Raw genomic sequence first — 14,982 nt, 5'->3', positions numbered from 1 at the left:
ATTTGAATGACCTAAGGGGCAGCGCAGGTTTCCTCCTGGCCGTGGCTCCGGCTATGGGTTGTAGATAAAAACCCGCCCGCCCGCCCGCCCGCCTGTCTTCCCTTCCTTCATGGCTGCCCTGGTGTTCTGCAATGCTTGCTTCCAGAAGCCCCAAAGAGCCTCTCAAAAGTTCTGCCTGACCAACTGCGGCCATGTTGTCTGTGAGCAGTGCCTCCGGAATGGTAGCCTCCCTACAGCTCCCTACTCTACAAATAGCTACTTTTGCGAGAAAATACACGATTTGGGGGAGTCTTGCCTCTTAGGACAGGTGTGCTGAGCCTTTGGCCCTCCAGGTGTTGCTGGACTACAGCACCCATCAGCCTCAGCAAGCATAGCCAACGGCCAGGAATGATGGGAGTTGTAGTTCAACAAACATGGAAGTCTCCCCCCCCCCCCACAGCTGCTCTAGAGGAATATTACATTGTTGTTGTTTAGTCGATTAGTCGTGTCCAACTCTTCGTGACCCCGTGGACCATAGCACGCCAGGCACTCCTGTCTTGCACTGCCTCCCGCACAATTTGGTCAAACTCATGTTGGTAGCTTTGAGAACACTGTCCAACCATCTCGTCCTCTGTCGTCCCCTTCTCCTTGTGCCCTCAGTCTTTCCCAACATCAGGGTCTTTTCCAAGGATTCTTCTCTTCTCATGAGGTGGCCAAAGTATTGGAGCCTCAGCTTCACGATCTGTCCTTCCAGTGAGCACTCAGGGCTGATTTCCTTCAGAATGGATAGGTTTGATCTACTTGCAGTCCATGGGACTCTCAAGAGTCTCCTCCAGCACCATAATTCAAAAGCATCAATTCTTTGGCAATCAGCCTTCTTTATGGCCCAGCTCTCACTTCCATACATCACTACTGGGAAAACCATAGCTTTAACTATATGGACCTTTGTCGGCAAGGCGATGTCTCTGCTTTTAAAGATGCTGTCTAGGTTTGTCATTGCTTTTCTCCCAAGAAAAGGAGAAAGCCTCAAGTGAAGGTCAAAGGCAGAACCTCAGTATGAACCCAAGTCTACCTTTTAATTCTCAAGGCAGTTCATGGCACAGGATACTGGCAGTTATTGGAGGGTGGGTCCTTCATAAAAATTGGTCCTACAAACTCGCCCTGAAGTACCAGTAGCTGCAGCAATGCAAACTATAGCATGCGCCACTCTCAATCTCGGGCATCCTCACTTCTATCTTTTTTGTGTCAACAAGCTTGTCCATTGTGTCCAATAGTATTAAGCTTTTAAGATGAGTCAGTCCTTTTAATTATTGTTCTGTATTGTTTTTAATAGTATTTTATCTCATCGTGAATCTTGTTGTATACCACTCTTTACGTAAGGGGTTAATCTATAAATAATTTTATACTGTAAATAAATGTATCTGAGAAGTGGGTAGAGTTGCATGGCTTTAACAACCTCCATCCCAACTCTGTACTCTGAGAAACAAATACTGTAAACTGTTGTTTCTTTCCTGTGGCTGAAAAGTCATGAAGATATCGCTTAGGGGCATCAGTTATTACAATAACCATTATTTACTTATCCCACTCAATTTTTAGCATTAGCACATACAAAATAAATTAAAACCATTTTTTTTGTAATTTATGTGCATCTGTCACATTTTAAGAGTAACACCAGCATTGTCCGTATTTTAAGTCAAGACAGACTTCAGTGGGAGTATTGCAATATCTGGACTTAAAATATAATCCTGTACATGTCTACTCAAAAGTAACTCCCAATGGTGCTTACTCCCAGCTAAATAGTTACGACTGCGGCCTTAACATCCTGGCTTGAATCCTAAATTCTCCACTTGCAATGCAAAAGCATCCCATCTGCAGAATTCTGCTCACAGGATGTCTTGCTGGCAAGTGAGGTGATTTTCAGCAGCAAAACCAACAAGAGTCTGGTAGCACCTTAAAGACTAATATATGTTATGCCTTAATAGATTTGTTTATCTTTAAACAAATCTAAACAGGAGTTTCTGATGTATTTATATTTTTAATTCATCAAAGGTTACAACACACATTTGCTAATCAAAATAACATTTACTATGCATTGATATTTATTTTATAGGTAAAAAAGATGAGTGTGTGATTTGCAGAGCTCCTTGTCGTACAATAGTCCTTTCCAAAAAGGTACAGAAAAGCAGTTGCTTGAAACTACAATGTCTGGTGATTTACAAATGCTTAGTAACATAAATATTTTTATTGTTATCTTAAAACTTAGTTAATTTGTCCTCTTGATTCTATTGGAATCAACAGGAGAATTTGTCCTGTTGATTCCACTGGAACATAATTTTTTAAAAAGTGTATTTTGATTTTGATCCCAGACCAACTACCTAGTTCTAGAACTGTTCTGTAACTATTTTTTAGTGGTTCACAAAAGAAACACGGGAAAACAAATAAATGTACAGTGGAGTACTCAGGGTTGGTTGTAAAACCTTTTCTAGTGTAATTCCAAAGTTGTGCTGGCACTGGGACTAGAGCCTAGATTCAGTATTAGTATCATGGTAGCATTTTGAGATTGCCCCTTATGTTCTGTATGCAAGTGAGTGTTTTTGTTTTTGTTTTGCAAAGTAGATTATTTTTGTATATTTCAAAAACATTGATAGCCTTTGAATTTTTGGGGGTCATGTTTCTCTGCAGGTGAATTCAAATATCCAGTTGCTGTTTACGGAAATAGATGGATTATGCAAAACATATTCCAAAGAAATCACACAAGTGAGTTGTTTGTCATCCACAGGAGTGATTTTTCATCAGGAATATGCTAGAGATGATTTTCACCATCAAATTGTCAACAACCCAGAAGAGGAAATTCTTTAATTGATTTGGTATTGCCAATGAATATAGAATACATCAAATAGTTATTAGAAATTCCTTACAATGTAATATTTTGTGCAATAAAATTGCATTTTGGTATAGAGCATAGGTATGAGAAGTTTAATTTAGTTTTAAGTGAAAAATTAACACAGTTATTCTCATCTGAATAATATTCGAGTTTATTTCATTTCTTACATTAATGGTTTGTTGCAAATTTAAAATATGTTAATAAAAATGTAGTTAAAATAAGAACTTGAAATTATATATAATCCAGTAATTACGAAGTGGCCTTCATAATTTGATCCAGCAATTAAAATTTCTTTGGTGTCCCCTCAAGAACAATTCAAACTAGTTTGGAACTTGACCTTTAGACATGGGTAGTATATTATCAAGAGATCATGAAAAAGTTTCCTAAAATGATTTTTAAAATGGTTCTTAGGATAAAGGAGTGAACAGAAGGTTTCACACACACACAAGGCACTTCCCCAAATTGGAGCAAAGGTACAGAAAAGAAAACTAGGTTTAACTGCATCCAGTATTTTGATCAAATTTACAGTTCTATGCTGTAACTTTCTTGCATAGACTTGTGTTTATTCATTTCCCTCCTGCATGGGGGTGTGCCTCTTTGTCTTGCTCCTCCTTGAATCTGAAACTCAAAGAAGTTCCTGACTAATTATAGCCTGCAGATGCCTTTGATTTGTATTGCAGTACAAAGGCTTCAAAGAAACAATGGCCACTGTCCTTGATAGACAGGGTTTAATTATGACAAACTTTTCTAATTAAAAAGTGACATCTATCAACTTGTTTTTTCAGATGGTGAGAAAGCCAACAACTTAAACCCATAATCTCCAAACAAATACAAACAATATTTTTTAATCAGCTCACTTTCTTCACAGTTCTTAATGTGCATGTACACACACAATATTCTCAGGAGACACTTGAATGCTGCCACAAGTGGAGGCCTTGAGACGAGCAGGTCACTTGGTGATCCATTGTGAAGTATGAGAGGTCCTGTCCTTTAGCGAAGCGCGGCCATAGAAAACTTTGTCTTGCAAGTCACCAAAAACATCGCAAAACGCTTTTGTCTTGCGAGTTTTTCGTTGCGCGAGGCATTCGTCTTGCGAGGTACCACTGTACGTGCTGCTGTTTTAAAAGAAAGGATATGCTAATTAGCATTAGGTATATAATTTCTGTTGTTTATTGTTGTTCATCATGGCAACATAATTAAATGACATGTAATCTTGTTTTTCTTCCTTTCTAGATTGCCCATTTCCAAGAAAAACACAGAAGACGGTTATTAGCAAACTACAAAGGAAAGGTATTGTTATATATATATATATATATATATATTATACCCCCTTTTCCCCCCTGACGGGACTCAAAGCAACTTACAGATAAAAACAAGAACTACTAAAAACATAGAAAAATAAATCATTAAAATGCAATTGAACACTGATTAAAATGATATACATATATAAAATATGTGTAAAACATGTCCACAATTACAATAAAAACAGCATGGCTCCAGCCCTTTCATTAAAAGCAGATAATTCTCCAAAGCCAGTTGTATCAAGATAGTCTTCACTTGCTAACGGAAGGACAGCAAGGAGGGAGCAAGTCTAGCTTTCCTAGGGAAGGAAAGTTTGGGAGCAGCCACCGAGAAGGCCCTCTCCCACATCCCCACCAAGTGTGCCTGTGAGGGTGGCAGGATGAGAGAAGGGCTTTCCTCAAAGGTACCTTGAACTCTGGTACCCAGGTGGCGCTGTGGGGGACCCAGGTGGCGCTGTGGGCTAAGCCACTGAGCCTAGGGCTTGCTGATCAGAAGGTCGGTGGTTCGAATCCCTGTGACGGGGTGAGCTCCCGTTGCTTGGTCCCAGCTCCTGCCAACCTAGCAGTTCGAAAGCACATCAAAATGCAAGTAGATAAATAGGAACCGCTATAGCGGGAAGGTAAACGGCGTTTCCATGTGCTGCTCTGGTTTGCCAGAAGCGGCTTTGTCATGCTGGCCACATGACCTGGAAGCTATACGCCGGCTCCCTCGGCCAATAATGCGAGATCAGCGCGCAACCCCAGAGTTGGTCACGACTGGACCTAATGGTCAGGGGTCCCTTTACCTTTACCTTTACCTTGAACTCTAGTTGATTTGAAATACTGGAGGGAGGTTAGGGGAAGTTATATTTATAGTTTTATATTATACTACTAAAATGCAACAGATTGACTAACACATTCGTATTATTAATATTACATTACCGCATTGGCCTGAATATAAGCTGCACTTTTTTCCCCAAATTCTGACTGTGCGGCTTATATTCTTGACTTTATGCTGCCAGCAAAGCGGCACAGCTCCCCCCCCCCCCCAGTAGCAGCCCAGGTACTGTATTGTCTTTTTTTTCTTTTCCCCTCTTCAATTTTAAAGGTGCAGCTTATTTGCGGCTTATATTCGGGCTAATATGGTACATGTCAAGAGATGGGATAGGTGCAATGGGTTCTTGTTTTAGAGATGTGATTGCCCAGTCCAGCTCTTTGTTTCATCCACTGGTCAGAATATTATGACTATGAACTGCAAGCCACTTGCTCTCAATCTCGTTAAGGACAATCGGACATTTGTAGTGGGTTGTGGATGACAAAATAAATCACAAAGGTTAAATTACTGAAATACATTATTCTATACAGATTACAAAATTGGAAGGATATCTTAAGAAAGCAACACAACAAATGCAACATAAACAGCAAGTGCAACAGTAAGCAACATTTTAATTATTAGCCTGACCACTTAATTGTTGATAGTATGGGGTAAAGTCTTCCTACCCGTTTTGTCTACTTCTTGGAAAATATTACACTGAATTGGATGGAACTTTGGTATGATAAAACAGAAATAATGTACATATTCTTAAATGGAAAGGAAATGTATTAAATCCCGTCAACATTCAATTACAGTCTCATGAGAGTTTTATTTTTTGTGTGCAGTTTTCAAAATCAACTGCAAAATTGCTTCATTGGAATTCAGATAAGATATATATTGTGATCTAATGGAATTGTTTGCTTACCATTGATAGCAACTTTAAAAGTTGCAATCCCACATCCACTTAACCGTAAGCACCATTGAACTCAGTAGGCACACTTCTAAGTAGGCATGTAAAGGATTGTACTGTAAATCTCTAATGGAATTATTAACCACTGAATTATTCATGAATGTATTTGAAGAGTGCAGATATGCCTGTAGCCTGTTAGAAAGAGGGCAAATGGCACAAGATCTTATATAGTTTCATATAAGAAGTTCACTCCAAAAAAGCTTTAATAGGGTATAGTTTTACATAGAGATGCTGCAATATTCTATTGTTTATAACTAAACAAATTTAATATAACATAGCAAGCTTAGTTGTTTAAAAATTCTTTAATTGCATTATTTTATTTTAACATTTAGCACCTTGCAATCTCAAATCATTAGGTCTTCACCAATGGAAGCAGATTATGTGCCATCTTCAGTGAGGAAAGTAAGTGTCCTTCTCTTTTCAGTATCAAATAGGTGTAATTAGAAATCTTCCACTCTAATTCCCAGATAGATAAAGTGATGTGTCAGCAGGGAGAGTGGCTTCAATATGAGGGAATACTCAGTTTGGGCAATAGCAGCGTATGGATTTGTGCTTGGGGGTGACACTGGAATAGGTTTTCTCCATGTGGGTCGCTTTACATATTCCAATCTTCTTTTCCTGATCCCATTTGCACTTGGATTGTGAACATTCAGAAAGGTGTTTATCACCTTAGTAACAGTGAGAAACAAGAGTTACATTGAGACTGTGAAATGAGCTTTGTAATTGCTCTTCTTCTGGAGGGTATAAAACCTTCCCCTTCCATTCTGTCTTCCATTCTGCTGGCTAATTGTTTTGCTTAGTGCTGTTTATGTTGTTTTTGCTTTTTAATTTTATTTGTTTTACTTTTTTGAATGATAGCTTGAGCCTCTTGGAAGCTGGATAACAAATTATTTAAGTAAATACACAATATGTTAATAAAGCACTTTATTGAATTTAAGTAGTAGAAGTTAATAATATCTCTCCTTGTCAAGAAACAATCAAATTACTGGCAAGCTAAAATGTCCATGATACAGCAGCAGTTTTTTTAAAATACAGAAATTATTTCTTTTCTATGTTTTTGCATATTATGCTGTCAATTTTTCTGAATACATCTAGACTGAAACAGCTGCTGGACCAACCAGGATATCATTGATAAGCCCGCCTCAGAATGGGCATATGGGTAAGAAGATATCATGACCATTTTTAAAAAGCTGAGTAAGAATAGGTATAATTTGGCTTGCACCCTGATAATGGTTTTGTTCATGCACGCCTACCACTCCTTGCTACCCTTGAGGATGGGACAAGGTAGAAGGTAGCCAAGGAGATATTTTAAACCAGGGCTCCCCAAACTTACCTCGCCAAGGGCCGGTGCTGCCAGCACCGATAGCGCTGCGGGCCGGAGCGCATGCCCATGTGCATGCGCACACGTGATTTCTGGTGCACCTCTGGGTTGTCGGAACACCGGAAATAGCTTATGCGCATGGGCCTCCTCCGGCCCGGAAGTGAGCTGGAAATTGCGCATGCGCATGCGCACAAGCTATTTCCAATGCTCCGGCGACGTGGAAGTGGGCAGCCGCGCCACGCTGCGTCAGTGAGAGCGGGTGGTGGCGGGGGTTGCCGGGGGCCACATAAATGAGCCTCGCGGGCCACATCCAGCCCAAGGGCCTTAGTTTGGGGAACCCTATTTTAAACACTCAAAAATTCCTTGAAGGTTTTCAGGAATTCAGACTGAATACTTGAAGGAGCCAATTGCTTTTAGAGAATCATGCAAAAATTTGTTCACCCAGCTCTAGAATAAATGTCTAACAACCCTACATTCTGTTCAAAGAGTAGCTTGGCTAGTCTGCTCAATACTTTTATATCCTATATGTCAGCCTTTAGATACTAAAATTCATACAGGTGAAAAGTTTTCAGACTTTTCTAATAAATATAGTGCTTTGGATTATGTCGATTTTAGTTTCTAATTGTTGCGGTAGAAGGACTGTTCTCATTTTCATCATATGTAGAAGTATTTTAACAAATTTGATCCATCAGTATACAGTATAAGTGAGGTCCAGAAGAACATAGATGGTTAGGAAGATACTAAAAACCCAAATTACAGAAAAATAATATAGGAGTAAATCATGGTTTTTTATGTTATCATTGGATTTGTAACTTTTTACAAAACCATGGCCCATTTGTAATAGTAAAAACATTGTTCCTGAAAGTTTTGCTGTCAATCATCTTGCTGGCTTCAAATGTAATAGATAATTTCAAGTAATCCAAAGGATACATTGACATTTCACTTTTTCAAGAGGTATATTATGTTTATGCATTTCTGGATACGTACTTTCAAAATAATGTAGTATGCCATCTAAATTCTTTAATGTTTTAATATAATCAGGAATGTTATTTACAGGTAGTGTTACATGGAGAAGTTCTCAGTTGTCTGGAATGACTTCTTCTCAAAGTAGTACATCAGGCTCTGTAAGGTAACTAAAACCAACTTAGCAGTAACAGTCAACTTTTGAAACGCAAGGGGCATGTTTTCTCACCTTGGGCTGCAACCCAAGCCCCCTTATGCAGGACTGCGAATGCAGGGCATTGGCTTGAGTGTAGGCATCCCTCCACTCAATTTTGCCAGCCAGTGGCGCAAGCCTCTCCCTTCTGCCTGCCCACAGTATCCACATCAAGAGAGCCTGGTGGTTGGCCCGAAAATGGGGTGTTTTGAAGACAGGGTGGGGGCAGGGTTTCACCTGTCCAGGACCCCAAGCTACTCTCACAGCCAATGCTGGCTGGCATTGGGCCTGATCTTGGCCCTGTTGCTTCACCAGCCTGAAGCTGGCCTAGGGATCAGACCCAATCTGCCTGGCACTCACTCATGTGTGAGTGGCTAGGCTGTGGGTGCATCAATAGCTGTGCAAAGCAGCAGTGGATTGAAGTTTTATTTATTTATTTAACACCTTTCATCATAAGATCTCAGGGCGGTTCACATATAGGAATTTTGTTTCTCCAAAGAAAAAAGTTATCATTCAAATTGGCCTCCGTTTTCAAATATATCCTGGTTGAACTTTTTATTTGTGAAACTTTTATTTATTGTGTTAAATATTAATAAAATGTTTACTTTGTTGAAAACTAAGTCCTAATCTTAATATTGCCATTCTTTTTTATTCTGACGGAATAAAACTTCCAAGAATACATTCACCAAATACGTAGAATGTATCTTTGTATTTTTTTTCTCTTGTGGGGTATCTCCTAACAGTACAGTACAACCTCTACTTACAATCATAATCTGTTCCGGAGGCCCGTCTGCTAGGTGAAACCGGACACTAGTAGAGGCACCGCTGTGCGCATGCATAGAGGCAGCAGCCGCTTGTGCACACGCGCAAATGGCAGAAGCTGCTGCTGCGCATGTGCAAATCACGGCAAACCCAGTGTTTACTTCCGGGTTTGCCGCGGTCACAACTTGGAATGTCTGCGAGAAGAGGCGGATGTAAGTCGAGGTTCCCCTTCAGGGCTCCACCAGCCATATTTATCACTTTTTCGTTTCGTCATTTCCATAATACACAAAGTTTACTAAATATTTAACGGGCTATAAATGAGCAAATAAATAATAAAAGCCATGCCTCTTGCTAAACAAAAATGTACATCCTGCTAGAATTGATTATACAATAGGCCTACCTTTCTCAAGATGTGATATAGACACAGTCTTGTCCTTCTACTTTTTAGGTCATTGTCCTTAAGAATGCCAAATAGGGAGACTTCTTATATGTCACCATTCGTATCAACACAAAATAATAGAGATCAGACGCCAGATGGATTTGGACAAAGAACTATGCAGCATTATCGATGCACCTCAACACCTTCACACTCATCAGTGACAAGACATCCAATCAGCCTTCCCAATCTTTTACAAAGGCAGAATTTAGGTAAGCAAGGTTAGTGAGTGACAGAAATGACCATTTCAAAAATTAAATGTATATTTAGGGTAAAGTGCACTGTATTGATTGGTTGGGGCAGTAATACCACTGTGTGAGCCTGGCAAGCAATTGCCTTCTGAAAATAATACAAGCGAGGCTACCATCCTGTGGTCCCTGGAGTGGCGGCAACCTAGAGCCCAAAGGATAGAACACCGCTCCCTCTCTGTATATCATCAGGAGAGGCCCGTGGACAGAGGAGAAGGTCCATCCTGGGAAGCCTCCCTGTGGCAAGAGCAGGAACCTCTGCTACCCATGATGCATTACCGTTGGTGCTCCTATGGTGGCAGCAGCAAAAAAAGGGGGATACCATGGGTGGATTAGGAGGAGGCTTTTCTAGATCCCCTGACACGGAAATAGACCCTGAATAGGGAAGGGAAACACAATAGCCTTGTGTCCTTATTTTTCTGCCAATGAATGAATGAATGAATGAAGTTCAACAGTTTATATACCACTTAATTGTAAAAGTCACAAAGTGGTGTACAGATAACACCATCCCAGTAAAGAAAAAAGAAAACAGTCAAAACTAGGGTTAAAATACCTGCTGCTGCTGCAGCAGCAACAACTAAAGTCTTCAGTAGGCACCAGAACTTCCATTGGCAGGAGAAGATAATGGGAGGGGAGATCCAAAACAACTCTCACATCCAGTGGAGGAAGAAGAAAAGCAGAAGATCTACCTCTTGCACTGCTGGTGTAAACCTTGGATTCTCCTCCTCCCACACCATAGGATTGCTGCGCTGCTCTGCATCACAAAGAACCCTATCTAGCATCTTCACAAGCCTGCAGCCACCAGAACTATAAATCAAATCAAATCAATAACCTTTATTAGGCATGACAAATTCAGAAGCTTCAGAACAAAGTTATGAATAAAACATTCGCATTATAAACTTCATGAAATAAAATACATATTAATTGAATTAATATTTTAGAACAATATATCAATTTTCAATTAGCATCCCCTGGTCCTCTCCACAGTGGCCCAATCTCTCTGCGTGAACCGAGCACAAAAACTCAGCCACCACTAAAGTAACTCCATCATTATTATCTGACAATAACCCCTGAATAGTTGGCATTGCTGCGATCGATGCATCCACCTGCAAAGCATCCAGCAATCGTCTTCTTGCATTAATACCGTAATTACAGGAAAAGAAAATGTGGTCCAATGTATCTGGTTCATTCTTCCCGCATTTACATAAACATTCGGCTTTTGGGAGAGCTAGATATCTTCCTTCTGTCTCCATAGAGGGGAACACATTGAATCTAGCCAACATGAAGAGCCTGCACCCTTCCTGACTCTTCAAGTTTGCCATATATCCCCCTTTAAAGTCTCTGCACATTGGGAGGTTCAGGTGTAATGGGGAGCAGGTGCTGCGCCCCGCCATCTCAAGTAAGTAGAGAGTGCTTTTCCCTATAAGAGTCTTTCTAATAATTTTCCAGACGTCTTTGGGGTCAACGTTTTCAAAATCAGTTATCTTTAGTCCTATTGAGTTCAACTTTCTCCTGCAAGTCAGTGATAGGTTATAGCTTGTATTATCACTTAAAAGGTCGTAAAGGAGAGAGTTAGGAGATAGGGCTCTATTATGAAGGAAGATCCAGTATTTCAAAGTCCTCAGCCATGCTCTTATTGATAGAGGTAGTATTCCTAGCTCGCAGCATATTGACTCATAATTAACAGAATTTGTAAGTCCAAATAGTGACCTCAAGAGGGATGCATGGAATTTGTCCAACTTCTTGAGGTCACCTGAAATCCATAGTGGGGCGCCATATAAAAGTTGCGGGCCAAGTTTCATATCAATTACCTGCAATGCCGCTGGAATATATCTATTTCCTTCAGGGGAGAAAAAATGAGATTTGATATGGTGGGCTGTCCCTTTGGCCTTGGCTATTGCCACAGAGATATGTGCATTCCAGTTCATGTTATTTTTAAATAGAATCCCCAGATAATTAATCTGCTTCACTTCCTGTATTAGATGTCCACTAATTATATAGTCTTTTGGGTTTCCTCTCTCTTTAAACTGCACAATTTTGGTCTTCCCGTAATTGATTTTTAGACTATTAGAGGAGCAATAGTTTGAAAAACTCTTAAGTAATTTTTTTTAAACCCAGCGCAGAAAGTGAAATAATTACTGTATCATTTGCATATAGCAAAAGAAAAACTGGAATATTATTTAAATGAGGAATATGAGAAGTTACATTCTGAAGAACGATTGGTAAATCGGATAAAAATAGGTTAAATAGGGTAGGGGCGAGGACACATCTTTGCCTAACTCCTCGATTATTCAAGATTGGACCAGCAAGTCTACCGTCTTTTGAGACTTTAACATATATTTGGTTATTAGAATGTAGGCTTTGAATCAGGGCAAGTAGATTCTGGTCTATGCCAAGGTGTTTCATTTTAGTCCACAGTTTGTTACGATCGATAGTGTCAAAAGCACTTTTTAAGTCTACAAATGCCACAAAGAGTCTTCGCTTATTTCTCACGACATATTTGTCTACTAGATGGCTTAGGACTAGGCAATGGTCGAGGGTTGAAGAGCCTGTCTTAAATCCAACTTGTTCCTTGCCAGGCAGACCTTTAGTTGACATCCATTGATCCAATTTGATAAGGAGGGATTTGGCGTAGATTTTACCTATACATGGTAACAGGCTGATAGGCCTGTAATTCTCTTGGGAGTTCCTATCGCCTTTTTTAAAGATCGGAACCACTATTGAGTTATTCCATGATTTGGGTACAAGGCCTGTGCAGAACTATATATTAATTTATTACCCAATATAAAAACAACAATAACACATATTGCAAATGTGTTTGTTCATGTCTTTGTATGTGCACATGTAAAAACTAGTGCATGATAAGGTCTTGATATAAGGAACTCCAATTGTAGGTGTTTTCTTTATTTAATACAAGTTGCTTTCTTACATGTAAATAACTACTGCATGTCATTCCTTAAATAAAGTACCTGGTTTAAAAAATGTAGTTCGCAGAACATTACTGTACTTTACAGTTGATCAACATGCAATATGACTATTTGGAGAAAAATATATTAAATGGCATTTTATGATGTCAAAATTATATCTGGCATTGGCCACATGCAGAATTGATGCTATAAAAATGTGAACCTTCCTTGTTTTTAGGTTGAAAGCGAGTTTTTAAGAATTTGTGGCTCAATATGATTTCTTCCATTTTCAGTTTGTTTATTTGCTATTACGGTAATTAATGTGTATAAATGATGTATTTAATTTTGGGTAATGAAATTTATTCTAGTTTTAATTCTCTCCTTTTATAGGTTCCACTAGTCTTCCAGGGCATTCATTACACCTGCAAACGCCATTCAACAGAGAACGCATCCACTGAATATTTTAAAATGTATATAAAAAGCATATAAAGATTCAAACCACTGTACAGTATCTAGCTTGATTAAAAAGTTATTTTTTGTCATTGCTTTTTATTGTGCTATTCTTTCGGGGAAAACAAAACTACAGTATTTATTCCTTTCCTGAGACCTTGCTCTTCTTCACTGGTTAAAAGTTCCTCAATAAGACTTGCTAAGTAGGCTGGAAATATTATTAACATTTCCTTGAGAGGAGGGAGAGCAGGTAAGCAAAGGAGTGTCCTCTCCTCCTTTGCCAGACCCTGCACCTCTCTCCACCCCTCACTGGAATAGGGAGAAGGGGGTCATTCTTGCTCCTCGCACCCCAATCAGTTGTACTAAGTTCATTGGGTCTTATTCCTATATAGGTTAACTTTAGTACTGCAGTCATAGATGACTGCCCATCATCGTTTATTTCAATAATCAGAAGGTATGTTCACACATCATACTAAGTCAGGCTTGCTGGTTTATTGATCAGGCTTGAACAGTATGCTGATGCTTGTTTGCTCCTGCTTTGCTTAAGGTAAAGGTAAAGGGACCCCTGACCATTAGGTCCAGTCGTGACCGACTCTGGGGTTGCGGCGCTCATCTCGTGTTATTAGCCGAGGGATCCGGTGTACAGCTTCCAGGTCATGTGGCCAGCATGACAAAGCCGCTTCTGGCGAATCAGAGCAGCACACGGAAACGCCGTTTACCTATTTATCTACTTGCGGTACCTATTTATCTACTTGCACTTTGACGTGTGGTACTTATTTATCTACTTGCACTTTGACGTGCTTTTGAACTGCTAGGTTGGCAGGAGCTGGGACCGAGCAACGGTAGCTCACCCCATTGCGGGGATTCAAACTGCCAACCTTCTGATCAGCAAGCCCTAGGCTCTGTGGTTTAACCCACAGCGCCACCTGCGTCCCTCATCCTGCTTTGCTCGCACCCCTGGTAAAAGTGGAGAAACAAAGCAGAAAGCCTCCATTAAGCTGGATTTGTCTAGCCAGGCTCTGGGAGGTGCCGCTTGAAGGTAGAGCTCATTCAGACCTCACCTTTCAGGATACAAGTCCTTAGAAGGTGGCTTAGAGGTAAGAAAGATACATGAATGAAATCACATTAAAATATAGCAATTCATCAGGATTATTTCTTATAAGGCCTTGACCACCAGCTGCCCTGTGGAAAAGGGTTAAAGATTAGCTGGAATTTGCTCTAATGTCGTCTTTGCCCTCTCCCTCACCCCCAATCTTTGCTGGGATATATTTTTAAAAATTAACAGTACTTCACAACTTCTTATTACAACATAACATTTTTGAGTGGACCTGTTAAGCTTTACAAACTTAATGTTGTTGGCACACTTTTTAGACATGCATCATTTCGCGACACAGTAATTCAGTTTTCCTAGCAAACCAGAAGTTAAACTAATCCCTTTCCAGCCCCCGGAGCATTTGTGTGACACATCTGCACACTGCAGCTGACACACTAATGTATCACAACACACAGCTTTGAAAGCTCTGGCCTAGTCTAATTGTCAGCAATTGTGAATATTGTAGTTAATTCACATTTGTTCACCCAGGATGCAAAAATAAGACGTGTGAATTTGGACAATTCTATCAAATTAGTTTAAATACAAGATCTCCATCTGAACTTACTTGCAGATTAGAATGTTTGTCCTAAAAGGGGTGGGGTGGGGTGGGGTGGGGGGTAGCAAAACCTTTAAAAGATAAATCTGATGAATGAAAATGCAGAACATGGCCAGTTTCAGAGGAG

General features: G+C 39.9%; 1 protein-coding gene across 8 annotated transcripts; it reads left to right on the top strand.

Moving 5' to 3' along the window:
* Positions 1-91: 91 nt before the first annotated feature.
* On the top strand, positions 92-13,298 carry RNF212 (ring finger protein 212). Of its 8 annotated transcripts, XR_015949090.1 has the most exons (11): positions 92-221; positions 2,090-2,151; positions 2,662-2,736; positions 4,097-4,153; positions 5,509-5,576; positions 6,260-6,329; positions 7,023-7,086; positions 8,305-8,377; positions 9,615-9,814; positions 11,106-11,249; positions 13,147-13,298. XR_015949090.1 is itself a non-coding variant. In XM_035108274.3 (10 exons), the coding sequence occupies exons 1-10, from the start codon at positions 110-112 to the stop codon at positions 13,212-13,214; spliced, it is 825 nt and encodes a 274-aa protein (XP_034964165.1). In that variant the 5' UTR covers positions 92-109; the 3' UTR covers positions 13,215-13,298. The 8 variants fall into 8 exon arrangements, 7 of the variants coding, with proteins under 7 accessions (XP_034964165.1, XP_060128886.1, XP_088522663.1 ...); XM_035108274.3 differs by lacking the exon at positions 11,106-11,249 and having other exon boundaries at positions 6,284-6,329; XM_060272903.2 differs by lacking the exon at positions 11,106-11,249 and having other exon boundaries at positions 6,284-6,329; positions 9,615-9,823.
* Positions 13,299-14,982: the final 1,684 nt, after the last annotated feature.

Source organism: Zootoca vivipara, chromosome 3, assembly GCF_965207765.1.
Source record: "Zootoca vivipara chromosome 3, rZooViv2.hap1.1, whole genome shotgun sequence".
Taxonomy (NCBI): Eukaryota; Metazoa; Chordata; class Lepidosauria; order Squamata; family Lacertidae; genus Zootoca; species Zootoca vivipara.
Note: the sequence above shows the minus strand (reverse complement) of the source record. Positions and strands in the feature narration are given on the sequence as shown.

Excerpts from the sequence above, each read along its gene's own strand:
- RNF212 (XM_088666536.1), top strand. The coding sequence starts at position 110 with ATGGCTGCCCTGGTGTTCTGCAATGCTTGCTTCCAGAAGCCCCAAAGA. Across the intron at positions 4,154-5,508 it reads TAGCAAACTACAAAGGAAAG|ATTACAAAATTGGAAGGATA; the intron begins GTATTGTTATAT and ends TATTCTATACAG. Across the intron at positions 6,330-7,022 it reads TGCCATCTTCAGTGAGGAAA|ACTGAAACAGCTGCTGGACC; the intron begins GTAAGTGTCCTT and ends GAATACATCTAG.